The 24,140-nt window shown below is 53.3% G+C and overlaps 10 protein-coding genes and 2 non-coding genes across 12 annotated transcripts; 7 read left to right on the forward strand and 5 right to left on the reverse strand.

The window, feature by feature from the left end:
* Window positions 1-706: 706 nt before the first annotated feature.
* Window positions 707-4,375, forward strand: BO66DRAFT_442778 (tetratricopeptide repeat domain-containing protein; the record flags this gene model as incomplete). The annotated part of the gene is made up of 5 exons (XM_025651455.1): window positions 707-1,176; window positions 1,253-1,394; window positions 1,478-1,728; window positions 1,798-4,007; window positions 4,116-4,375. 5 exons carry the CDS (start codon window positions 707-709, stop codon window positions 4,373-4,375), a joined length of 3,333 nt encoding a protein of 1,110 aa, XP_025499484.1.
* Window positions 4,376-4,970: 595 nt separating this feature from the next.
* BO66DRAFT_198061 (uncharacterized protein) lies at window positions 4,971-5,366 on the forward strand. Its single transcript, XM_025642506.1, has one exon. It carries the CDS (start codon window positions 5,011-5,013, stop codon window positions 5,266-5,268), a length of 258 nt encoding a protein of 85 aa, XP_025499485.1. The 5' UTR covers window positions 4,971-5,010; the 3' UTR covers window positions 5,269-5,366.
* Window positions 5,367-5,417: 51 nt separating this feature from the next.
* BO66DRAFT_395215 (alternative NADH-dehydrogenase) lies at window positions 5,418-8,215 on the forward strand. Its single transcript, XM_025648166.1, has 4 exons — window positions 5,418-6,199; window positions 6,299-6,637; window positions 6,691-7,662; window positions 7,715-8,215. The coding sequence occupies exons 1-4, from the start codon at window positions 5,836-5,838 to the stop codon at window positions 7,786-7,788; spliced, it is 1,749 nt and encodes a 582-aa protein (XP_025499486.1). The 5' UTR covers window positions 5,418-5,835; the 3' UTR covers window positions 7,789-8,215.
* A 352-nt stretch (window positions 8,216-8,567) lies between these two features.
* Window positions 8,568-8,641, reverse strand: BO66DRAFT_t290. Its single transcript has one exon. It is a non-coding gene; the product is annotated as a tRNA-Asn (tRNA).
* A 77-nt stretch (window positions 8,642-8,718) lies between these two features.
* On the reverse strand, window positions 8,719-8,792 carry BO66DRAFT_t289. Its single transcript has one exon. It is a non-coding gene; the product is annotated as a tRNA-Asn (tRNA).
* Window positions 8,793-9,925: 1,133 nt separating this feature from the next.
* On the forward strand, window positions 9,926-10,627 carry BO66DRAFT_461318 (uncharacterized protein; the record flags this gene model as incomplete). The annotated part of the gene is made up of 1 exon (XM_025652333.1): window positions 9,926-10,627. The coding sequence occupies one exon, from the start codon at window positions 9,926-9,928 to the stop codon at window positions 10,625-10,627; it is 702 nt and encodes a 233-aa protein (XP_025499487.1).
* A 1,257-nt stretch (window positions 10,628-11,884) lies between these two features.
* Window positions 11,885-13,657, reverse strand: BO66DRAFT_442781 (MFS general substrate transporter; the record flags this gene model as incomplete). The annotated part of the gene is made up of 5 exons (XM_025651456.1): window positions 11,885-12,108; window positions 12,184-12,551; window positions 12,623-13,204; window positions 13,287-13,544; window positions 13,596-13,657. 5 exons carry the CDS (start codon window positions 13,655-13,657, stop codon window positions 11,885-11,887), a joined length of 1,494 nt encoding a protein of 497 aa, XP_025499488.1.
* Window positions 13,658-14,704: 1,047 nt separating this feature from the next.
* On the forward strand, window positions 14,705-15,107 carry BO66DRAFT_442782 (uncharacterized protein; the record flags this gene model as incomplete). Its single annotated transcript, XM_025651457.1, has 3 exons — window positions 14,705-14,713; window positions 14,787-14,925; window positions 14,983-15,107. The coding sequence occupies 3 exons, from the start codon at window positions 14,705-14,707 to the stop codon at window positions 15,105-15,107; spliced, it is 273 nt and encodes a 90-aa protein (XP_025499489.1).
* Window positions 15,108-15,427: 320 nt separating this feature from the next.
* BO66DRAFT_461321 (actin-binding ADF family protein) lies at window positions 15,428-16,163 on the reverse strand (the record flags this gene model as incomplete). The annotated part of the gene is made up of 5 exons (XM_025652334.1): window positions 16,142-16,163; window positions 16,068-16,078; window positions 15,752-16,003; window positions 15,622-15,670; window positions 15,428-15,562 (listed from the first exon to the last, which is right to left on the reverse strand). Exons 1-5 carry the CDS (start codon window positions 16,145-16,147, stop codon window positions 15,428-15,430), a joined length of 453 nt encoding a protein of 150 aa, XP_025499490.1. The 5' UTR covers window positions 16,148-16,163.
* Window positions 16,164-16,726: 563 nt separating this feature from the next.
* BO66DRAFT_382943 (fungal specific transcription factor domain-containing protein) lies at window positions 16,727-18,929 on the forward strand (the record flags this gene model as incomplete). The annotated part of the gene is made up of 7 exons (XM_025646033.1): window positions 16,727-16,767; window positions 16,834-17,131; window positions 17,216-17,237; window positions 17,303-17,595; window positions 17,677-18,111; window positions 18,174-18,415; window positions 18,506-18,929. Exons 2-7 carry the CDS (start codon window positions 17,024-17,026, stop codon window positions 18,927-18,929), a joined length of 1,524 nt encoding a protein of 507 aa, XP_025499491.1. The 5' UTR covers window positions 16,727-16,767; window positions 16,834-17,023.
* A 278-nt stretch (window positions 18,930-19,207) lies between these two features.
* BO66DRAFT_461333 (uncharacterized protein) lies at window positions 19,208-20,879 on the reverse strand (the record flags this gene model as incomplete). Its single annotated transcript, XM_025652335.1, has 1 exon — window positions 19,208-20,879. The coding sequence occupies exon 1, from the start codon at window positions 20,633-20,635 to the stop codon at window positions 19,208-19,210; it is 1,428 nt and encodes a 475-aa protein (XP_025499492.1). The 5' UTR covers window positions 20,636-20,879.
* Window positions 20,880-21,666: 787 nt separating this feature from the next.
* On the forward strand, window positions 21,667-23,783 carry BO66DRAFT_461337 (cytochrome P450; the record flags this gene model as incomplete). Its single annotated transcript, XM_025652336.1, has 6 exons — window positions 21,667-22,118; window positions 22,196-22,267; window positions 22,318-22,406; window positions 22,474-23,044; window positions 23,143-23,522; window positions 23,595-23,783. The coding sequence occupies exons 1-6, from the start codon at window positions 21,845-21,847 to the stop codon at window positions 23,781-23,783; spliced, it is 1,575 nt and encodes a 524-aa protein (XP_025499493.1). The 5' UTR covers window positions 21,667-21,844.
* Between the last annotated feature and the right edge of the window lie 357 nt (window positions 23,784-24,140).

Genomic DNA, 24,140 nt, shown 5'->3' on the forward strand with positions numbered 1-24,140 from the left:
CGGAGCTCTAAACAAAGAAGTCTCGTGTTTTGATTCCATGAGCTTCGTTGTTCCTCAGAAACATGGACCCCTAAAGCCAAAAGTCGGGCTGTCAACTCAATATCCCGTGGCTACTCAGCAATTTCCTGGTACTCGGAAACACCCGCACCATTACCCTTGGGTCAGGCAGTTCATTCTTTGTGGAGTGTCTGTCTGTCTGTCTGCTTCCTTTCAATCCAAAGCATCAGACAGTATTCTCCTCATGAATTATCATGAGAGTCTCAGGGGGGGAGGAGGGGGGTCAGATTTCTCTTTCTCCCCCTGATCGACGGCTTAGAAAGCCATGATCCAAATAATGTTTTAGCCATCGTATGCCTGCAAAGGGTTACAGACCAATGGGGGCAATTTAGCACCGCGGATGGAGGACTAGGGCTTGAAGGCAGTGCTGGAATAGCCCAGTGACTGGACGGGTATCAGAGCCACCCACCGTAAAAAAGCAAAAGGAAAGCCTCGATGTTCGGTACACGTGAATTATAGTCTCAGGCCATCGCAAAAGACCCGTCAGTTGGGGATAGTTAAGTAGTTAAGGGGATATTGAGATGACTAATGGCGTTGAAGACTTCGCGATGGCCCCCTTTAACTGCCACGACTACCTCATTGATATGTTGTCAGTGAAGGCGCTTATTCCGAATATTCTCCAGAGCTCGATTGTCCTGCAGGAAAATCCATGGACCCCTTCTCGATTCTCGTTGGAAGTGCAGGGCTGGCGGATGTCTCCTTTCGCATCATCTCCTATCTTGCCACGATCCGAAGCGCATCTGCCAAGATACAGGATGAACTCACCATTTTGAGCCAGGAGATCTCATCGCTGATTGCGGTCAACGAGACGGTCGAGGACTGCTGGCATTCCTGGCATGACCCGAGTAGCTTCGACACCTCGGCCAACGACGAGGCTCATGTCACCGACGTCTGGAAGAATCTCGCCATGCTCTTGCAGCAAAGCAAAGGCCATGTCGAGCAGCTGGAGGCCTTACTCAATGCAGTCATTGGCAACAATGGCCCCCAGGTGGCTGGCAAGCTGGATGGGTTGAGGAAGACGATCCGAAAACAAGGCCGCGATGGGGAATTCATGCAGTTACGCCAGCGCATCGCCAACCATCAGGCTGGCATCCAGATCTTGTTGAATGCACTAAATCTGTGTGTCTCCTCAAGGCTGGCCCTTAATTCTAGAATCCCTCCCCCACTCCCCCACTCCCCCGCTGACTTGCTGCAGTGCCTCCACGCTCAAGTCGCATACCGCCAGGGACCGTGCCGTCGGCAACTTGTCCGAGAACCTGCGGCGTCAGAACACCAAAATGCAGATTAGGCTCAATAGCCTACGCCGGGAACTTCGAGGGGGACCCAATTCAGACAGTGTAGGTGATGTCGGCATGGAATAGACCACCCTCGATACAGAACGTAGAATCACCTGCTTACTGGATCACTCACCCAATACTAGCTCTGCAGCTCGCTTGGGTGCGCCGACGCGGTAGCATCGTTGATCCGCTTCAACGAGCACTTCGACATGCCCCAGAATGTGAGCAGTTACTACACAGGCCGCCACAAGCAGCTAGAACAGTTCAAAGCGACGCTCAGCGTCGGCCTCACCCCGGAACATCAAGGACATCAGAAGCGATTCGTCATTCATGGTCTTGGAGGTTCGGGAAAGACCCAATTTTGCTGCAAGTTCGCTCAGGACAATCGAGAGCAGTAAGTACTAGTCCTTGGTCGCGGCGAGAGAGAGGCATAGGGCTTATCCAGAGAGTTCCCCTTTTTCAGTTTCTGGGGTGTCTTCTGGGTCGATGGAAGCTCCTATGCAAACATCCAACACTCCTATGCGCGGATTGCCCGGATCGGCGGCGTGGAAGCGAACGAGAACGCAGCCAAAGCGTGGCTGTCCAGCTTACAGCAGCCCTGGCTCCTGCTCATTGACAATGCCGACGACCCCGAGACGGACGTGGTGCGCTGCCTTCCGGCTGGAGAACGAGGGGTGATCCTGATCACCACGCGCAACCCGACCAGCAAGCAATACGGAACGGAAGGCTCTCGATTTTTCCACTTCGATCAACTCGAGACGCAGGAAGCGAGCGACCTCCTGCTGGCGGCCGCCGTCTGCCCGCGCCCCTGGGGGGTGTCCACCCGACAATACGCCGACCGGATTGCCCAGATCTTGGGCTACTTGCCTCTGGCCCTGATTCACGCCGGGAAAGCCATCTTGGATCAGCTGTGCTCGCTGACCGACTATCCTGAATACTATGAACGGACCTGGAATCGGGTCCGCCGGTCGCGAAGTACTCGGACTCTTTCGCGTGCACGCGAGGCGAATGACCATGGGGATGCATCCTCCAATCTGAGGGTGTATTCATCGTACGAGATGATCTACGTGGGCCTCGAATCCAGAAGCGATCAGCGGTCTCGGGATGCGCTGGATCTGCTGAGGATGTTCTCCTTCTTCTACTGGGAGAACATTGAGTATGATCTGATCAGAGCCGCGGCCACGAACCCTCGGCAAGAACGAGAAGAGACTCAAGCGCGGCGCGAGCAGACGATTCAGCAACAGCAACCACTATCATCCCTGCTTCCGGGGCCCAGGACTAGGACTTGGGCTTGGATAGCAGGACCTTACCAGTGGATCGCCACCATGGCCGACCGGCAGACCAGACCGAGTGCGACTCTGCCGGATCTCCTGCGCGACGAGGATGCCCAGCCCTTCGACGAAGATCGGCTACGGGGCGCGCTGTCGCTCCTGGTTCGTCTGGGCATGGTGACCCTCCACGAGGAAAACAACAGTTATTGGATGCACCCGATGGTGCATACCTGGGTGCGACAGCGGCCCGAAACCAGCACCGCCGAGCAGGCCCTCTGGTGCCAAGCAGCCGCGACCGCTCTGGCGCAGTCGATCTGCTTCCACGCTCAGAGGCATAAGCGCCAGATCCATCCCCACGTGGAGCATGTGCGCAAGTGCCAGGCGGAGGTGGAGGCCCGGCTTGCCGAGAATCAGAGACGCGGGCGTCGGCCGTGGCACCAGACGATGTACCTCTACCTTCTGCCTCCGCAACAAGGGTTAAGGAGGCCTCACCAGGCAGTAGAAGCCGCCAAGTTTAGCTTGGTCTACCTTCAGTGTGGGCAATATGCCCAAGCCGAGGAGCTGCAGCGTCAAGTTCAGGAGTACATCTTCGCCAGATCCGGTCCCGAGTCTGAGCACGGGATCACGATTGCTCGGTTGCTGTCCAAGACCTACGCTCTGCAGACCCGCAACAACGAGGCAAGAGCCCTGCAATATCGGGTGCTGGACGCGGCCGTCCGCTTCTATGGCCCCGAATATCCCCTCACGTTACAGATCATGGATGACCTTGGCGCCACTTGTCTGGCAGGCAGCCGGCTCCAGGAGGCTTATTGCCTCCACCAAGCAGTCGTCCGCAAGCTATCCCAGCTGGACGGGTTTGGACCCCAGCATGAGACGACGTGCGCGGCCGTCCAGAGCCTGGCCCATGTCGAACATCGGTATCTGGAGCATGAGAAGGCGTTCGAGCTGCAGTCTCGGGCCTATGAGGGACTGCGAAGGATCCTAGGCCCCACGCATCCCCAGACCTTGGAGGCTCAAGATAACCTGGCGAGCAGCTACGGGTTTCTAGGCGAAGCGCACCTGCCCCTCGCGCTGCAGCTGAGCGAGGAGGTTCTGCAGATCCGCACCCAGACCCTGGACCGGGAACACCCCTTGACCCTCCAATCGACACTCACCGTGGCCAAAATCCAGACCGCGATGGATCGGTTTGCAGAAGCCGAGCAATTGTTCCTCGACGGGCTGCCCGTCGCTGAGAGGAATCTGGGCCCGAACCACCTCGGGACCCTGGCGGCTCGGACGTGGCTCGGGCATCTGTACTGGCGTCAAGAACGACATTCGGAGGCGCAGGCCATCTGGATCGATGTCCTCTCCAAACAGAGATATGAGCAGTCCAGGCGTGCGGATGGGGAACATACGGATCGCAGTAAGTGCATGCATGCTCCTTGTCTCTCTCTCTCTCCATGTCCCGATACTGCCTCTCTGCTCTCAACCCTGAATATGGCCGCACGGTAACAAACCCTGCTCATTCTAGTCCAAGCCATGTGGTTTCTCCTCCACTCCTATGAGGATCAAGGGCGGGTGGATGATGCCCTACGGATCTCGGAGGAGATCACCCAGCTGCTGTACGACTTTGGCGGAGAAGGTCTGGGCCCGAAGCACAAACTCTGGAATCATCTGCAGAAGAAGAGGGAAAGTTTACTGCGGTGGAAGAGACTGGGCAGCAGGCCTGATGATGGTGGTGGTGGTACTCCAGTTCGGCTGAAGAAGGTGGTGAAGGACTTTACCTTCTGACACCCTATCTTTGGAATAAAGGGTTTCAATTGTGTGGTTAAGAAGTTTTGTACACTTCTAACAGAGTCTTGATAGCGATGACGAAGAGAAAAGAGTAGGATGGGTTGAGGATGCGTTAAGTGGGAGTCTGTTGCAAAGGGCGCACATAAAGATACATTGGAAACTAGCTCAGTCAGTAGAATTAATTAGTAGTCAGTGCTGCATCATTGTATACCATTTCTCAATATGCGTCACACTCCTCTAGCCTCTCCAAAACAAGTGGATCCAGAAGTAGTCTACCCCGGATTCCGAAGAGCGTTTATGGATCCCCTGTGGCCATGGTCTGATGGTCAAAGCCATCTCAATGCTCTAACTCCGGAAGAAGCCGGGCTAAAACACTAAGATTCGGGAAGAACCGCAGTTTGAGTTGCAATTTGCCTAACTTAAGCGCGCCCGAGCGGCGCTTAGTCAGCTAGCTGGAGCTGAGCTGAGCTGAGCTGAGCTGTAGTTACCCGTTCAGGAAGGAAGCCATACGCTTAGCCGGCGGAAGAGAGAATAAGGAAATCGGCTTCATCATCATGGATCCATGATCATCCTCAATCTCTCCAGGCTTCATCACGCATCGATACAATTCCAGAAAACCGACATCGGTGCAGATGATAGCATGCTGTCGCTGGCATGTGAAGATTCAAGGCAGGATGATAAGAGGCGAGTCTACTGCCCTGGCACTTTCCGTGTTAACCCGTCTTTGCCCTTTCCCTCTCCCCTCACAATTTCTCCTCACCGAGCGAGCCACTTCCCCCTCACTACTCCATCTCCAACTTTTTTTTTCTGTATGTTTCTTCCCCAATTATGCTGACCAACAAGTATTGATTCAAGTGGTTCGAATGGAGATTAGGCTACATGCCACTTGATTGACGGAGGAGACGAGCCAGTGCAACAACCAGAGATTACACAAAGTACCAAAAGAAAAAAAGAAAAAAAGAAAAAAAAAAAAAAAAAAAAAAAAAAAAAAAAAAAAAAAAAAAAAAAAAAAAAAAAAAAAAAAAACCTTGGCCCGCCGACCGGAGGGTTCGGAATCCACTTTTTCTTGCTGGTGCACTGGAAGCTGACCAGCCACTGAAAAGGAATGAAAATTGCCTTCACTGCCAGATCGAGCAAATTTCCGCCTTGCGACAAATCCTCAAGTCCCAGTTTCCACTCTTCCCACTGCTTCCACCGACACACCGGCTCGCCCAAAACAGCTTAACCGTCATTGACCTCTTTATCGCATCAGTCATCCCAGTGACTCGTGCTTTTGCCCAAATTTTTTCGGCTTTAGTCACTTTTGGCGCCGCCTGTCTGACTGTTAGTTATCATCTTGTGAATCGCTTCTTCCTCTCTCTTCAGTTCAAACTCAACCCAACCCACTCACAACTCCCCTCTCCACTCTCCCTTCCCTTCCTTTTTTACCCCCTTTGCCTTCTGGCTCAGGTGCGACAATGGTTGGAAGTACGCTGGCTATCCGGTCCAAGATGGCTTCCCCATCCGCCGCTATGCAGTTGTCGTCGCTGTCGCGCAGGTCGCTCTCGACGCGACCCCAGCTCCTCCGGTCCGCACGTCCCTTGAGATTCTCCCAGCAGCAGTTCCAGCGCTCCACCCGTCGCGCCTACGCCGATGCTTCTCAACCCGCATTGCCCGCCCCCAAGCCCAAGAAGCGCTTCGGGTTCTTGCGCTGGACCTGGCGCCTGACCTGGATGAGCTCCTTGGGTCTGGCTGGTTACCTGGCCTATAGCGTCTACGACTCGTGCCACCCTGTCGACCAGATCGAACCCGACCCGTCCAAGAAGACTCTGGTCATCCTGGGTAAGGCTTCTCGTTCCTTGGAGTGTCTTCGGCGCTCTTTAGTATGACGCGATCGCTCGCGGTGGTCTAGCAGGAGCTAATAAGCATATCGTTCGACAGGCTCCGGATGGGGTTCCGTCTCCCTGCTGAAGAAGCTCGACACTGAGAACTACAATGTCGTCGTCATCTCGCCCCGCAACTATTTCCTGTTCACCCCTCTCCTCCCCTCCTGCACGACTGGACAGGTCGAGCACCGTTCCATCATGGAGCCCATCCGCAACATCCTCCGCCAGAAGAAGGCCCACGTCAAGTTCTACGAAGCCGAGGCCACCAAGATCGACTACGAGAGGCGCGTCATTTCCATCAGCGATGATTCCGAGATCAAGGGCGAGATCTCTCACACCGAGGTGCCTTTCGACATGCTGGTCGTTGGTGTCGGTGCTGAGAACGCTACTTTCGGTAGGTGATCCGGTCTGGGCCGCGCCGAGACAATAGAGACTGATGCGAAACAGGTATCAAGGGTGTGAAGGAGCACTCCTGCTTCCTGAAGGAGGTCGACGATGCTCAGAAGATCCGCAAGCGCATCATGGACTGCGTCGAGACTGCCATGTTCAAGGATCAGACCCCCGATGAGGTCAAGCGCCTGTTGCACATGGTGGTCGTTGGTGGTGGCCCGACCGGTGTCGAGTTCGCTGGTGAGCTGCAGGACTTCTTCGAGGAGGATCTGAAGAAGTGGGTCCCCGAGATCCAGGAGAACTTCCGCGTCACCCTGGTCGAGGCCCTGCCCAACGTCCTGCCCATGTTCTCCAAGCAGCTGATTGACTACACTGAGTCGACCTTCAAGGAGGAGAAGATCACCATTCGCGCCAAGACCATGGTCAAGAACGTCACCGATAAGTTCATCGAGGCCGAGGTCACCAACCCCGACGGCACCAAGACCCTGGAGAAGATTCCCTACGGTCTGCTCGTCTGGGCCACCGGTAACGCTGTCCGCCCTGTTGTTCGCGACTTGATGAGCCAGTTGCCCGCTCAGAAGAACTCCCGCCGCGGTTTGGCTGTGAACGAGTACCTCGTCGTGAACGGCGCCGAGAACGTCTGGGCTGTCGGTGACTGCGCGATCACCAACTATGCTCCTACTGCCCAGGTTGCCAGTCAGGAGGGTGCCTTCCTCGCCCGCCTGTTCAACACCATGGCCAAGACTGAGAACGTCGAGGCTGAGCTGAAGCAGCTGTCGGAGGCCCAGGCCACGGCCAAGAGCGACGAGGAGCGCAACCAGATCTTCGACGAGATCCGCGAGCGTCAGAAGCAGTTGCGGAGAACCAAGCAGATTGGTCCCTTCCAGTACTCTCACCAGGGCAGTCTGGCCTACATTGGTAAGGAGCGTGCTGTTGCCGACATCAGCTGGCTGAGCGGCAACATTGCCAGTGGTGGTACCATGACCTACCTCTTCTGGCGCAGTGCTTATCTGAGCATGTGCTTCAGCAGTAAGTGCCCTTGTGTCGAAAATTGTTTGATCTGCTCTGACCCATTATCTAGCTCGTAACCGTGTCCTGGTCGCTATGGACTGGATCAAGGCCAAGACTTTTGGTCGTGACGTGTCTCGGGAGTAAATCCGCCGGCATTAGACTACAGTGTATCACTATCAGCAGACATGCTACGCCTATGAACATTTTACAGCGAGGAACTTGCTCTTTCTAATACCGCCCTCTGTTTCTCTCGCACTCACCTTTTCCTTGACGCCCTTTATATGACTACTCGTCGACTCGACTGTCAACCGCTTACTGCAAGCAATGCCCCTCGGCTCTGGTGGCTTCGAACATCGGGGACGAGACTTGCACGAATGATGCAAGGGATCATCATCCACCGGGGCAAAAGTACTATCTGATATCTTTTTCATTTGTTTCTCTTATTTGTGTACGGAACGATAGACCGGGTTCGGGTTACTGTTTAGATATGCTAGAATTGGCCATGTCGGATTTTCCTGTCTGATGTATACTGTACACTGGATCTTATTTTGCTTAATATATCCACCTGTTCAATTAGTGGTTTGTTGATTATATGTCTCTGTTGTAGATTCAGCCTGGAAGTGCTGGCCACAAGCGGTTGGGTGTTGATTATATATCTCGTTGTCTATGGACTGAGGCAGATGCTCGTTCGAAAACGTGTTACTGATAGGAGCTGGAGCTGACATCGATCTTCATGATGTCAATTCACATGAGTGAGGTGGGTTGCTATCGGGATCAGTCTTGAAAAAACATGACCAAGGGACCCGGGTCGAGGTCCTGTCTGGTAGTTCTTTCTACTGAAGACAGGGCTTCTTTCTCACACCGCCAATACTACCTACTGTAATGAGGAATCGAGAACACCAAAAAGACACGAAAAAAGAAAGCGTCCAGGGAGAGGATCGAACTCTCAACCTCACGATTAACAGTCGTACGCGCTAACCAATTGCGCCACCCAGACGATTTGTTGAGACGCCCAGTACCTGGAGGAAATATGAAGCGTGTCACCAAATGTGCAGGAAAAGAGGCAAAAAGCAACGTCCTAGGAGAGGATCGAACTCTCAACCTCACGATTAACAGTCGTACGCGCTAACCAATTGCGCCACCCAGACGTGTTCCTTGAGATAGTTATTTTGTTGGTGGTATATGACCTCATGATGACATGAGTCTTCGAGTGCGAAACGATGAACGCATTGCATTCGCTGGCCATTATCCGCAGGTAAGAGATATCATGCCTACAATTCTTCTCGGCAATTACAGTAATGCTCATATAAATTCTTGGTTTGCTCACCGCTTAGGAAGTTTGCAGTCTGGCTTCGAGTCTTCCGTCACTGGGGTCAGAAATGCATTGATGCCTGCCTGCGCAAGACGGTTTCTTTCTTTCTTTTCTTTTCTTTTTTTTCCCCCAAGGAAGAAATGCCGACACTCGGTATAGTTAGATCCTTGAATGTTCTCGGGCGGTACGCTAACGGAAAGCTTAATGCAACGTAGCGTAGCCAATAAGGTAGAGAATCGTTTTCTATGCACTTGCTGTTGTTGTAAATCCACACTACACCGAACAAACCATCTAAGCTATATATCCACCTCGGCTGTATCATCCTGGGCAGGTTTAGGGATACTTTCCACCGCTTAAGCTATCTGTACCATGGTTGTCTTTCTCAAGATCAGGTGCGCTATTCTTTCTCCTTTGAGATATATTCTTTTGTTTCGTCTAGCGCCGTACATGTGTGATGTGCCGGACCATAGCCCCGGGTTCTGATGGACACTCTAGTTCTGCTCCGCTCCACTCACAAGAGGTGCTTCAATGAAGAGTACCGCCGGTTGAAGTTTTGTATGTTTGCAATCCTCGAATGCAGATGTTAGCAATATTCCTACCGACCTGGAATCCTCAACCGCAAGACCCCCACGAAGGCACAAGCGCAGGCAAGAGACATTAATCGGCGTTCTCCTTACCCTAACAAAGCCACGATCATTCATCACAACCACTCTTCCACAGCTACCGTAAGATCCCGCTTCACACACAAGTCTTCAAAAACAAGCCTTGACCACAACAAAGCCATAGCCAGAACATCTCCGACACATCCCCTCAACCAAAAAGCACCCACCCCAGACCCCGAAGGATATAAGTACTCGCATCCATCCAGACCCAGCCCACCCATCTTCCTCCTCGTAGCAATCCCCTCGTCCTGCTGACCCCGACTCCTCATCGTAAGATCGTAGACTCGAGTCATCAGATCAACTCGAAATGCCCTCTAAAAGGAACAGAGGAAAAAGAGGAGGAAACAGGACCCAACCCCAACCCCAACCCGAGCCCCACGCTCACTCCAACCCCAACCCCAACCCCAACCCCTACCCTCCCCCCCGCAAAATCCCCCTCCTCGAAGCCCGCGACAGCCTCGTCGACCGCCTCCGCCTCCACCTCGAGCAGCACAACCACCCGGGCATCGTCGGCGCCGGCCCGCCCCCGCTCCAGCACGCGCTGTGCATCAGCTGCATCGGCGGCGCCGAAGCCCGCGCCTGCCTCGACCTCATCCAGGTCTTCGCCTACGCCCCGACCCCGACCCAGCCGGACGACACCGATTCCGGCAGCGCCGCCCTCAAGCCCGGCGACCACTGCCTTGGCCTGTGGCGCACGCCCGCCCACCACCGCAAGTTCCTGCTGGAGCACGGGGCGTCGCTGTTCCCGGCGGGGTGGCTGACGCGGCCGTCGATCTCGCGCGGCGGCGGGTGGTTCGTGGTGGATGGGCACCGGCTCTGCGTGGAGGTGATGGAGGCGGTGATCATGCCGTTCGAGAGGGGCCGGTATGCGGCCGTCCGGCTGGATGTGCCGAGGGAGATGGAGCAGTGGGGGTTCGGCGTTTGGGGCGGCGGCGGTGGCGGCGGCGGTGATGGTGGGGTTGGTGGGGGTTGTGAGGAGGAGGCTCTGCGGGCTTGGGCTTGTCTTTGATGGACCCGGGCTTTTGGGGTTGCGTGACCCCTGGACTGGAGATTCTGTTTCTTAGGTCCTATCTTTGATAGGTTGAATACTATTGATTTTTAATGCTGGTTGTGCTGTGTGCTGTAAATTGTAAATGGCTTTGTGAGGGGGTGTTTGTTTGGGAAGTTCGGACGAGTTAGGGTTATTATTTATGTGTTTTGGGCAAGAGATTCTCGTTGGTAGTGTTGTGGAGCGGGAGTAAATTGCTGATGCATACACCTTTTTTACAATGGATTATATACTTCTTATAACTTGTAATCGGACGGATCCTTTGTATCTTGGAAACTTTCCTTTGTGAAATCATCCTCACACTAGATGGAAAGTGCTCCAGAGGTCGTAGATCTCAAAAGTCTCGAGGAGATAATGGAAACGGTGAAACAATCACCAATCGATGATGGATGGTCGAAAGGCAGAGATTGATGAGACCACGACGGGTAGAACCTTTTATGAAGATAAAATTCTGACAGGATTCGAATGTGGCTTTGTTGGACAGATGCAGATTGGCCAGGATAATCGCGTCGAGCTCAGCTGCGGCGAAGGTAAAGTATCCCTGCTTCTATCCAATCCCTGAGACGGGCTGTTAGTTGGTGTTTATTAGACGCTTAGAGGGTTGTCACACGTAACCTAGCAGCAAACAAAATGCCACCTGACACTCTGCTGCTTGAGAGCCGCATTCAGGTGAGTGAATCAGGAGACCAACAGAAGGAATCACAGTCAAAAGAGAGTGCAGGATGATGATGCGAGTATTCTTACAAGAGAGGAGGAAGAACGTCGGACCAAACGAACTACTAGCGCTACTTTCACTTACCAACTGCGCGTACTGTCAAATATACTAGGTATTTAGAATACTTCAATAAGCTGGCCAAGGCTGCCAACTTGGGTGAATGGTTTGAAAATAAGTAGGAAAGAACAGGTGATGAGAGCAGAGGCATAAGGACTACACAGGGTGAATAAAGGCAATACGCCAGCACTGATCTCCGTCCACACTGTATAGTATAAGTATTACATTAGTCAGACTAAATTGCCACGGGCTGAGAGACATAAGTTGCAGAACAAAAGAGGCGCACTAAGATGGACAAGCCCAAATCTCCATCACTCAGCCTACGAGGACCAATGTTCCAACTCCGAGGTACACTGATATATAGCCTATACAGTGATTTGTTTCTTCTGCCACATAAGCAGCGACGCCAACACCTGACCCCCCGCAAGTCCAGCCAAGATCTTCATTTACAGGTTGTAACTGGCCGAGAACGTGCCTCGCACAAGGCTCTGTTCAGCCGGCGGTAAAGCGGAAAGCAGCTCCGCGGAGTGCAGGATAGACTGCATCTGGGCTGCATCTAGGGAGTGCTTGAGATGGGACTGGAGGTAGCCGTTGGCCACCGCAGTCACAATGGAAATCCCGATGCAGCCACCCATCACTCGAAACTGCGCAATCGCTCCCATAGCCACCGCTATTACCCAGGAGAACAAATAATCATCATTAGCAAACATTGACAATTGGAACATGTATCAGGGGCTCGACTAACCGCTGTCTCTTTTCTCGATGGTAAATGGTGTCATTAGAATTAGTAGGGTGAGATTGACACCACATCCGAAGCCGGCCAGAATCTGATATCCGTACTGCGCAGCAGGGATAGACAGAGACTCGGGCATGGTTCCCAGGAGTACGTAGCTGACCACCTGGAGCAACGATGCGGACAGCACAAGGTAGATCAGCGGTACCTTGAGTAATTTGCCTAATGCAGGTGCTGCGACAGAGGCCACCGGTGCGGCAACGGTAAAGGGGATGAACCGGACAGCCGCTTGAAGAGGTGTAAGCTGGTTCACGATCTGGAAGCGCTGCGGCAACTGGAACATGGTGCTAAACCACACTGCACCCAGACAAATAGAATTTCTTTTGCGACGTGGGTCATGAGGTTAGTTGGAAAAGAACATGAGGGGGAGATGGCGGTGGAGAGAACTTACAACAGCATCCCCATCCATACTCGGTTCCGGATAAATCTCCATGGGAATACCGGCTCAATGCACTTAGATGAAAGCGTGACTCGCCTTTCCCACAGCAGGAAAGCGATCCACACCAGCCCAGAGATGCTTAGAAGGGCTATGGTAAACGCCGAACTCCAATGGAACTCCTGGTTGGCTTCCTCTAGAGCTGTTACCAGAAAGATAGTAGCCACGAGAAGCATACTGGAGCCGAGCATGTCGACTTTTCGGATGGTTTGGCGTAAGGAGGCCCAAAGCGAGAATGCATTCTTGGCCATGGGCTGCTCGTTGTGATGGGGGAAACGATTCGGCAGGACAATAGCCAGTCCGATCCCGGCCAGAGCGCCCGGAGGATCATTCAAAAGAAACACCCAGCGCCACGTTGAAGACCCTGATATAGCACCTCCCATCAAAGGTCCACATAGCAGAGATACTGCGTACACAATAGAGAGTGAACTCATGTACGTTGCATACTTCTCCGGTGGAACCAAGTCCAAAATAATGGCTGCACAGATAGAATAGTTGCTGGCTCCGCCAATCCCCTGGAACGAGCGGAAGACGATACTACAGCATGGTGGGCATTGTGTGTCAGCTGGCCAGTAGATGAAGCATAAGTGATATAGATGGTGGGCACATGGTCACCTACAGCTGCTCCATGGTTTGGGCGGCGCCACAAGCCCCCGAGAAGACCACGAAGAGGAAGATAGCGACCAGCAAACTTGACTTGCGGCCAAAGACGTCACTAAATTTGGCAGAGATAACAAGAAGGCCAGCATATCCAAGCATGTAAGCCGTTGTAATCCAATAGATCTTGTTCAAGCCCCCAAGTTCTTCGGTGATGCTGATCAAGGCGGTCGTAACAATGGGAATCTCAAGATTGGTCAAGAACAGACACAGGGCGAGACTGGTTCATCAGAAGAATGTATCGTCAATAGAAATGGTTTTAATCACGTACGCAGCAGTAATGAAATGAAGTCTTGCTCTTTGAATGTAGGATTGCGGGCGATTGTCAGCCATAATGTCTTCCTTGAACTCTGCCATGATGACCGAAGCACTGATTTCCGGGTTTATCTTTGTGATGTCCGACAAAGTCATGATTTGTGCTGGGAAGAAAAATGTTAACACACACTTTCGAGAAGTTATAAGAGTTTGAAACCCTCTTTTATAGCATGCATGCACAGCCTCGAATTGTGACAAGGGTTTGAAATAAACACATGTGGTGCAGAAGAAAGCTCGTCTCTTTATATGCAATTCACTCAGGGGGTGTATTATACTTGCCTGGACGACTTTGCAGGGGTGCTTGTTGAACAAAAAATTGACAGAAATACTTCTACATATTCAACGGCTAGTGCTTCAAGATGATTCCTAAACTTTTCAATTTCATAAAAATAGTATAGATTTACTATTTAAGAACTCGGCAAAAGACTGGAAACATGCTCATTCTTAGCACTGAACAGCGTGAAGCACTTCTCGCTGGCCCAGCTGGGGCTCCTCCTCCCGGCACAGTGTCGAACTTGATAGACCCCCCAAACATGCATACGGTCGGGCACGCTGTGCATCTGGTCCTCTACATTACAGCTTTCATTTGCTTCGCTGTCCGTTTGTATAAAAAAGCTTTTCTAGTTCGACATATCAGGTTGTCTGACTGTGAGCTTTCGCTCTGAGATGCGCTTACACGTTCGAGAAAATGACAAAAGGTAGACATGATAATGCTTGCTTGGGTATGTCAACTGCCATCACCATGAACCTGTTATCTAAACACAGACTATGGCCTCGGAGTCGACCAGTAGAATATCACCCTAAGGACTTTATCAAAAAGCTATATGAGATTGACAGGCGGTGAGGCCCACCCAATCGATATTCCTAAACATCATTCGCAAGCGCTCCAGGCACTATCGACCCAACAGTTGGTGAGCGTGTGTGAGTGGCAAGGATTGCTTTTCCGGGCCCTTGTTCACTTGCACGGAGGAAGCAGCTAACCGCCGATCCCAATTCACTCCCACCACTCAGCCACAATGCGGCGAGATGCAGGAGTTGGTCTACGGCATTACATGTTTGCTCGCAATGCCTGATGTTCGTGTAGCATAAATTGACATATAACCTTTCGAGGAGTCTTGAATATCAAGCTTTTATCACTAGGAATTAGACCTGGGCGCGACGTGCCGGCGTCGTGGCCGACGAAACGGCCGCTGGTACCCTTCAGCATTACTATATCAAATCTCTGATAAACGGCTACGGGTATTTACCACACCGGAAGCCTTTGAGCGGTTGGCTGGTAGAGGATGGTGATGATAATAATGATGATAGTGCTCGATTCTAGGTCGCGGCTTATACTGCACCAGAGGCGACGAGCGATGAGCGGGACGTCGCGCAGTCGACCTTGGACCCTGCGTTGTTGGATGAATACGAGGCTTTGATCCGAGACCCCCTCACTGGTGATGACTTGCTCTTCAGAGACGATCCTTGATAGAGAAGTATCATGAATGGTGAAGGCTGTAACCACCAGCACTTAAGAATAATCCAGTCTATTAAACTAATTTCAATCCCGTGTAGTATTGTTAATGGTTCGACTTTTTGTTGAATTAGGTCATTAGGTCATAATAATAAAATCTCAATATAATAAATCAGTATTGAATTCAATATACCATCAACATACGGTTTCATAACAGCTATATACGCAATCTAAAAAGCCAAACACCATTAGCAGGTCAATACCCATCACCAAGCTTCATAATCTTAAGTCCTGCACTCCGCCACTGGAACCGAGTTTCTAAACGACCCAAAGCCTCAGAGCCGACCACCGCTTGCCTCCTTCAGAACCGTCTTCCACTCAATATCATGTACATCATCCGCATGGATCGAAATCTTGATATCCAGGGCCCTTCGCAGCTGCTCTTTGCTCGAAGCATAGAGCATCCGGCGCTATCCAGACCATCAGTTGCCTCCGCTAGCCCCAAAAACAGGATTATGAGAAGACTCACCCGCATCGGTGTGGCATCCGGCATCCAGCTTATGAACACCGTTGTTGCTCTGCGTGAACACAAACCCTTAGCAAGTGAACTTTCTTGGATGTCTAAATGTGTCCTCGAGAAACATTATTCTAATACGTACCTGCGACCGTCCTCATTCAAGTCGTACTCCACATCGTAGACCGCATACCGAGGTACCTGGTGGGCTTCCTCATCGACTGCCGAGGTGAGCTTCTCAAGGAACGCTTCGTAGCTTGTCTCGGACGACCGCTCGTCCACAATGATCGACCGCTCGTCGTCGGAGATCTTATACAGAACGAATTTGGGCTTGCGGGGCCCTCGCGTGAAGAGCAGCTCTCTGTATGCGGCTATGCATTCATCTGCGATGAGCACGCTTTTGGGGGATTGTGGTCAATTTTTGCTCATCAGAGCAAGGGTGGGTTTTGAGGCGGGCATACCCTGATGGAGTCTGGGAATCTCGTGGAGATGGTTAGTGGTCGAGATACCTGATTGAAGGTGAGATTGGACTGACCGACATGCTTGCTGTGCAACAGAAACTAAATTCTATTGAAAGTGGAAATTGGCAGGGACATACCTACCTACCCCCTCAAATATGATTGACTGATGCGATGTAGAGGTCGGGCTGTCGGGTCCACGGGTCCGGACGCCAAGGCCTTGGTGGTGTAGGGCTTGCTGGGCTTGGCGGACTTGGCAAGTGCCGGGCCGCCGGAGTCCCGGAGCCGCGGGTCCGTGGGCCCGGAATTCAAAAAAACTGTCATTGATGCAACACAGGAGATCTGTCTTGTCACTCAAACTAAATTATCGCTATGTCATCAGTCGGTGCAGAGGAGACTATCCAAGCTAGACGTCATCGACTCGCGCAAGTCCCTAGGGCGGTAAGGATCCCGGTCGAACGAGCCTCTTTCACGCATGGCTAATGATGTGTGGGGGCGCTTAGTGCGAAGGGTGTAAGATACGCAAGGTACGTGGTGTCTCTACACCAATGATTCTATCGTACCGTGTAAGCTAAGGAGGATGCTTCTAGATCCGGTGTGACCGCAGCACCCCATGTACAAACTGTCAAGCATCGAAGATCACATGTCGGCATCCGAACGACCGATCACGAACAGAGCGCCAAGCCGATAAGATAGCGAACCTGTATGTATGGCAAGAAGCCGAAACCCCAAGTATCTGGTAGCTATACTCACAACTGCCCACTTTTAGCGAAGCAGTCGTAGATCGGCTGGATAGACGTTGTCGTGAGGTCGAGTCGAGACTTGTGGCTTTGGAATCCGCGCGATTAGCTCCACTGGCGGAGCGTGAGGCTGATCAGAGGATCTCATCTGTCGAGCCCGGCCCTGTCGGAGGCCGCCTCTTCGAAGGAGATTCTTCGTTCGCAAGTCAGTCACTGCAGATGACCGAGAGTGCGCAGGACGCAGCACTCTCCGCCCCTGCAGGCGATGATCCAGCTGTTCATCACGCATTTTCTCGACTGCGGAGATCTCTCCACGACTCACATGAGGTATCCAGAGATAAATTCCATTTCAGAAAGTCCGTCTCCCAATCACCGCCACCGGTGAAGCCTCTTCCAGCGCCGCTGGTGAAGAGTCTACTGCGGAGAATGAGGGGTACGACGCCTCTTCCTCTGACACGCTGTGTGTAAAACAGCCTTGCGCACTAACTTGACCTGCAGTCCGTCGTCCCATTTTCCTCTCCTCGTATGCTATCAGTGACCTGCACGTGCTCGAGGATCTCTGCCACGGCGTCTATGCTACCAGTGCGCCGTCTGCCGGTCAGATTGCCAGCACCCATGGAGTCCTCCTCTTTGTGTTGAAGGAGTACGTCGCCATGAACGACGACCTCGGCCAGCGGGTCGATCTCAACGCACATCTCCATGAATGCGAGCACATATTCGTCGCAGCGCTGGAGCATTACGAGGTGCTTGTGATTCCAAGCTTCGAAAACATTCTTGCTTTGACGATGGGCGTGAGTGACCCGATTATATCTCCATCTTGCCTCTAAGCTCTTCGCCCGAGTTTTCTCACTAACCATTAACCTCAAACCCAGATGATCAAAGCCCAAGGCGAAGCCAAACCATCCCTATACTGGACACTCGCGTGCGCCGCCGCAACCCAGTGCCAATCCCTCGGGTACCACCGAGAAGCCAGCTATCGCAATATTCCGTCTGGCAAGGCGGACAGCATCCGGCGGCTGTTCTGGACGGTGTACTGCTTTGACAAGAACATGTCCCTGTTGCTGGGCCGGGTTTCCGGCCTGCACGGGCTCATCATCGACACGCGCTACCCATCCACGGCCACAGATCAGGCGCTGCGGCCGTGGGACGAGTCGTTCATCATGGGGATCCGATTGGCCGAGCTGCAGGACCGGGTGCTTACGGGCCTTTACTCTCCTGGGACGGTGATCAAGAATTCGTCCGAACGGGCCCGTCTTGTCCGTGACCTGGCAGCTGCTATGGACGAGTGGCGTGTCAAGTTTACGCAGGTGAGCAGCGAAACTTTTACCTGTGATATGCACACCAGCGAAAAGGGGCTAACAGCGTGCAGATCAACGCAGAGGCCGTCAACAACCCGCAGGTCTTCCACCTCTCCCGCGGCAACTGGGACATGGCATACTATTCGACCTTGACGCTGCTGTACCACGCCTCCTCCTCCACCACCACAGAGACTGGCCTCTATATCAGCTCGCAATGCGTGCACGCCGCCCGCAATAGCTTGCAGGCTCATCTCCAATGCTTTCCGCAGTATCAGGAATCGCGTCTTCTCTCGGACGGGGAATACATCAACTGGTTTGTCCCCCACCCCCAAAGTCTCCGCTTCCCCTTCCAACTCCAATCATCCTCCCCTTCAAAACCCCATAGACTAAGCAAATCCACTAGGATCCTTCTCTACTCCTCCTTCACCCCCTTCCTCGTCATCTTCCTCCACGCGATCGCCGCCAAAGATCCGGAGAGCGCCGCCCTCCTCCTCCGCGTAGTCGGCACGCTGGAGAATCTCCGGTCCCCATCCTCCCAACAGACCTCGGGCGCGGAGCGTCTGTATCAAATCTGCGCGACCTTCGCGCAACTAGCCCAAAAGCTAGTCGAGTCACCAGCCTTCGCCAGAGGGGTAGATAACCCGTCGGCGGATCCGCCCCGGTTGACGAATGAGGATGTGGCTGTGGGCGACGACGGCGCGGGCTTCGGGTTCCCGACGGAGACCTTTGAGGAGGTTTTCGGGGATGTGGACTTCAATCCCGGGGGGGATTTGTTGGGTGAGTGGATGGGTGGACAGCCGTTTTTGGGGAATTGGGTTGATCTTTAGGGGCGCTTACTCTAGGGGTGTGGTTGTGGTTCCAGTGGTGATCTAGTTATTATGTTCGGTGCTTTTCCAGTGTAATGCTGAATCTTAGAGCGCCTCTGCCACTGTGCAGACAGAGTGTTGTGTATATCCAGCCAATCCCTTTATTTGCCAAGCAACATCTGGATCCCAATTCACAGATCGGGATAATCTATACTCTACACCCTCAACAATGCCCTAAAATACATTCCAAATGAGATAACAATTCCCATCCATCCACGAATCAGCCCCCAAAAAAGCACCTACAACCCACAAACAACCCCCCACATCTCATCCCCCTCCAACGCCCGCATATCCTCCTCCCTCAACATAACCACCACCTCCACCGACTCCTCTTTCGCCTCTTCCACCATCTCTTGACCCTTACTCCACCTCCTAGGCAAAACCACCACCACCCCATCCGCCCCCTCCACAATCGGCATCCTCACAAACCCCACCCCTCCCAGCCCCCCTCCAAAGCCCACCTCATAAATCCCTGTCCCCGCCCAACTCGTAACCGTCACATCCCTACCCCCAAAGATATCCCACCCAGGATACAGCCCCCGATAATCCATCTCCCCAACAAGACAGCACAGTTCGGCAATAAACCGCTCCCCAATCTGCCCCGCAGCCTGGGACTGCGTGATGCAATCGCAGATGCCCGCTAGCCTCCGCACGGGGTCCATATCAGCGGTAGCCAGTGCGGGAGCAGGGTACCGGGCTGTGGCGTAGAGGACGAGATTTCCCAGGTACCCTGGTGCGAGGTTGGGGAGGCGGTTGCGGCCGTTGACGGCTGTTGTGAGGGTGCTGTTGCTGTTCTGGGTGATGAGGCGTGGGGTGCGGTGGGCGCGGACGCGGGTGATTGTTGTCCAGAGGAGGGCGGTGAGGAGGGTGTTGATTGTGAGGGTTTGGGAGGTGTATTTCTGGCATAGGGTGCGGAGGGTCCGGAGGTGGTGGAGGCTCAGGGTGAAGAGCTTGGAGGTGCAGGGTTTGAAGTCCCCGGGGAGAGAGGGCGGGGTTGTCGAGAATTCGGGGTGGAGGGGGAGGAGGGCATTTGGGTTGGTGGACTGGGATGAGGAGAGGGCTTGGATGGCTGGGGTGAGGGCGTGAGAGAGTTGGGTTTGTCGAGTTGACTGGGGAAGGTTGGGGGGCAGCGCATCACCAGTGGTTGTGGTGGCAGTGCTGGTGGCTTGCGCCCACAATCGGATGACCTCGGTGAACCCGGTGGCGTCGACGGTGTGGTGATGCAGGCAGATACACAGCCCTATGCCGCGGTCGATGAAGCGGAAGACGCTGGCGGCGAAGACGGGGATGCCGTGCTCCATATCCTCCGAAAGCATGGCTAATACAGGCCAGACATACCCCGGGATGGCTTCCGGGGGCATGTTCTGCGCAGACAGAGTCGCGTAGGATGCTGCGATTGTGCCCTTGTCTTCCAGCGTTGGGGTGTCTCCTGTGTGCGAACGGATCTCGAGGGTCGGTCGGCCAGAGACGTCAGCAGTGCGGAAGATTCGTCCTGACAGCCAGGGAACTTGTTTGGATAGTTGCTCGAGACCGTTTTGGAGGGTGTGCAGGGTGATTAGGGTTGAGTCTGCTTCGGGGCCGGGGAATGCCAGAAGGACCCGAATGTAGGTGTTTGGCATTGCCAGGTCCAGCGGAGTCAGCTGCTCGAAATGGTCGTGCTCAGTCATGATCGATGGTCTGGAAGAAACATAGGATGATTCTGAGAGGTTGAGCTGAAGGTATGTCAAGTAGCAGTGTCTGTCTTATACAAGTTGATTCCACCCCTAAACCGGTCCCACGGGCCCGAACGCCCGTCCGGCCGGCACAGCCAACTGGCCACGATACCTCATCACGCTCAATAGACGAGCAATTTATACTCTAAATTCGAGAAGGGTGTCGATGAGTCAACTCTCTGGCTGTGAAAGAGAAAATCAGTCTCAATGGTGAACGCAAATTGCGAGAGAAGAATTGGTATCCCGTGGTAAGATGCAAGATGAAGGTGCCCTATATTTATATTCTCCCCTTTGCTGTTTGTGTTCATGTCGGCCGCAGAGCAGTTAGGAGAGAATTCGAACCACATGTCATCCGGATAGTGCAGTAATCTCCTTCATCTGAAGAATGCACTGTAGGAGGTTTTGTTCGGCCTTAGAAATGTAATAAGTCCAGCGACATCATCCTGCTACTAAAACCACTGTCACGAATCTAGCCCACCAGTCAGTCATCCTCACCGACGGCCTGTATATAAAGTGTGACACGGAGACTTTCTAGAAACAACAATCACCCGCGAGCTGCATCACATGACGTCACGTACAGGAATGGATACAACCTCAAGCAATCTAGTCACTAGGTGATTGGGAGTCGGAGCTTAAGCTAATGGTGGGTCTTGTGTTTTGACTAGGGGGTTCATTGGCTCTGGCGCTTCTTCACGCCACCTAGTAGCCTACAATATTTTGTATGAGTGCAAGCAGGGATGGGGTCGAGAGAGAAGCCCCGCGTGGGCCCCTTTGGGAAAAAAAACATTGATCATGAATTATCCGCCCCCTGGACCATGAGCACAGATCCATTGTGTGGAATACTTTCGTCCAGTGCCCGGCCGGTGCTGGGGCTGATAAGCATAAGCACGCCAACGCCGCCCCGCCCGGAAGGATCCATCCCGCTATAGTATTTCTGATTGAAATATATGAAGATTCCCAGCTGAGGCCATGGAGCGGGGCATTACAAATCCAGTGTGCATTTACTATATTCACTGTTGATCTTTCCACCGTCTGTCTCTATCTTTACCTTCCCACCCCCCCTTCCGCCTCTCTCTTTTCTCTCTTCCACTCCAAACTGTCCTCGCTGAGGTGTAAACTTTGCAGCGCCTACACCGAACCATCTCACCTGTCATCGCTGTCAGAATGGAATTAAAACCCGTAATCAATGCCCTCCTGGGGGTCGCCATCCTCTATGTTTTCTTCCGCTTGGTATTATCATTTCTCACTGCCCGCCGCAACGCGGCAAAAGCGCGTGACCTTGGCTGTAAAGAGCCCCCAGTCGAAAAGAACCGCTGGCCCTTCGGAATCGATAGTGTGCGACGCTCCCTTGAAGCCGATCGAGCCCAACAATTCCCCGCCGATGTCCTCCAGCATTTCCAGGAGCTCGGAACATATACCTACCGCTACAACGTTCTTGGTAGGTATTGCTTACAAGACTCACGTTGAGCTGTCCTCTCAGCGGTGTATGCCGTTGCTCACACGTTCCCACCACAGGCTCGAAGAATCTTCGGACGGCAGACCCTCGAAACATCCAAGCAATTTTAGCAACTCAGTTCAATGACTTCGGTGAGTATGCACCGATAGGCTTTTTTAGACTTGTCATACTGATCATGCAGATCTTGGACCTACAAGACGGGGCAATTTCTTCCCCATGCTTGGCGATGGCATTTTTACGTCGGACGGAGCATACTGGAAACATTCCCGGGTATGTTGCTCTGCTAAGCCAGGCCAGCACCCTCTTCCACGGTGTAACTCATACTCACGGATTGTAGGCCATCATGCGACCGCAATTCACTCGAGACCAAGTGAGCGACCTGGACCTGGAGGAGACCCATATGCAGAACATGATGCGCGCCCTGGAGCCATTGATCACGACCGACGGCTGGATTGAGAAAGTAGACCTCCTTCCATATTTCTTCCGCCTGACGCTGGACTCGGCCACCCAATTTCTCTTCGGAGAGTCCGTCAACAGCCAGCTGCAGTCTCTCCAGCAGACCGACGAGAATGACAAGAGCGAGGAGAGCCAAGAGGCCAAGTTCGCGCGCGCGTTTGATGCCGCCCAGTCGGCGCTCGCCACCCGCCTCCGGTTCATGGACCAGTACTGGCTCTACAACTCGCGGGAATTCCGGCAGGCGTGCAGCGTGGTCCACGAGTTCGTCGACCATTTCGTGCGCCTCGCCCTCTCCAAGAGTCTCCGCGCGAAGAAGCTGCCCTCCCAAAACGAGCCGTATGTCTTCCTCGAGGCCCTGGCGGCGGAAACGCAGGACCCGCTGGAGCTGCGCTATCAACTGCTGAATCTGTTGCTGGCGGGCCGGGACACAACCGCCTCGCATTTTGGCTGGGGTAAGCATCGCCGAAGTAGCAGTGCTACTGTCTCCTTCTTTCCTCCGGACCCTTGGATGATGAAATCTACGAACCAACCCCTAACCCACCAATCCTAGTATTCTACGAACTCTCCCGCGATCCCGAGCGCTACAGAAAACTACGCGACAACATCCTCGCCGACTTCGGGCCCTACGACCAACCGCAGGAGATCACCTTCGCCAAGCTCAAGGACTGCAAGTACTTACGGTATGTGAATGACGAAGCCCTGCGCCTGCACCCGGTGGTGCCCTTCAACGCCCGCTACGCCAACAAGGACACCACGCTCCCTTACGGAGGTGGCAAGGACGGGAAATCCCCCGTCTTCGTCCCCAAGGGGTCTACGTGCGACTACGGCGTGTACGTGATGCATCGCCGCAAGGATCTGTGGGGCGCGGATGCGGACGCCTTCCGGCCTGAGCGGTGGGAGGGCAGGAAGATTGGCTGGGAGTATTTGCCTGTATGTCCTGACCCTTTTACCCAGGAAACACTTTGGAACAGCAATCCACTAACCAGACTTCTTCGTGTTAAGTTCAACGGCGGCCCGAGAATCTGTATTGGCCAGCAGTTCGCCCTCACTGAAGCCAGCTACGTGACGGTGCGGTTGCTGCAGCGGTTCGATCGGATGGAAATTTTGGATGCGACCGAGGTTCTCCGGCATAATCTGACCTTGACTAATTGTATTGCCAATGGGGTCAAGGTGCGGATGCATGCTGCGTGAGAGGGGTGTGTGGAGCATAGTGAGACTCTTCCTTTAATCACAGCAAACGATTGCAAGGAGGTCTCCACATCGAGATTAATGCTGTGAAGCTGTCCCACTAGTTATCCGGCTTGCGCTATTTGATGCTCAATCAGAAACAACCAGCCTGTTATTATCTTCAATTCTATTGGTAACTCTCTCGACAGATGCCAGTGCATCACTAGCGACCGAATGGTCTCCATTATTGGGGGGGCTTGCGTACTCCCCAGGCCGACTGATTCGACGTCTCGGATAAGACTGAGTAGAACAAGAGGACCCAGAGTGGCCACTGCTACCTTACGTAGCGCAAGTATCATACTGCTGAACAGATAGAAGAGA

This window comes from Aspergillus aculeatinus (assembly GCF_003184765.1).
Source record: "Aspergillus aculeatinus CBS 121060 unplaced genomic scaffold BO66scaffold_59, whole genome shotgun sequence".
NCBI classification, from domain to species: domain Eukaryota; kingdom Fungi; phylum Ascomycota; class Eurotiomycetes; order Eurotiales; family Aspergillaceae; genus Aspergillus; species Aspergillus aculeatinus.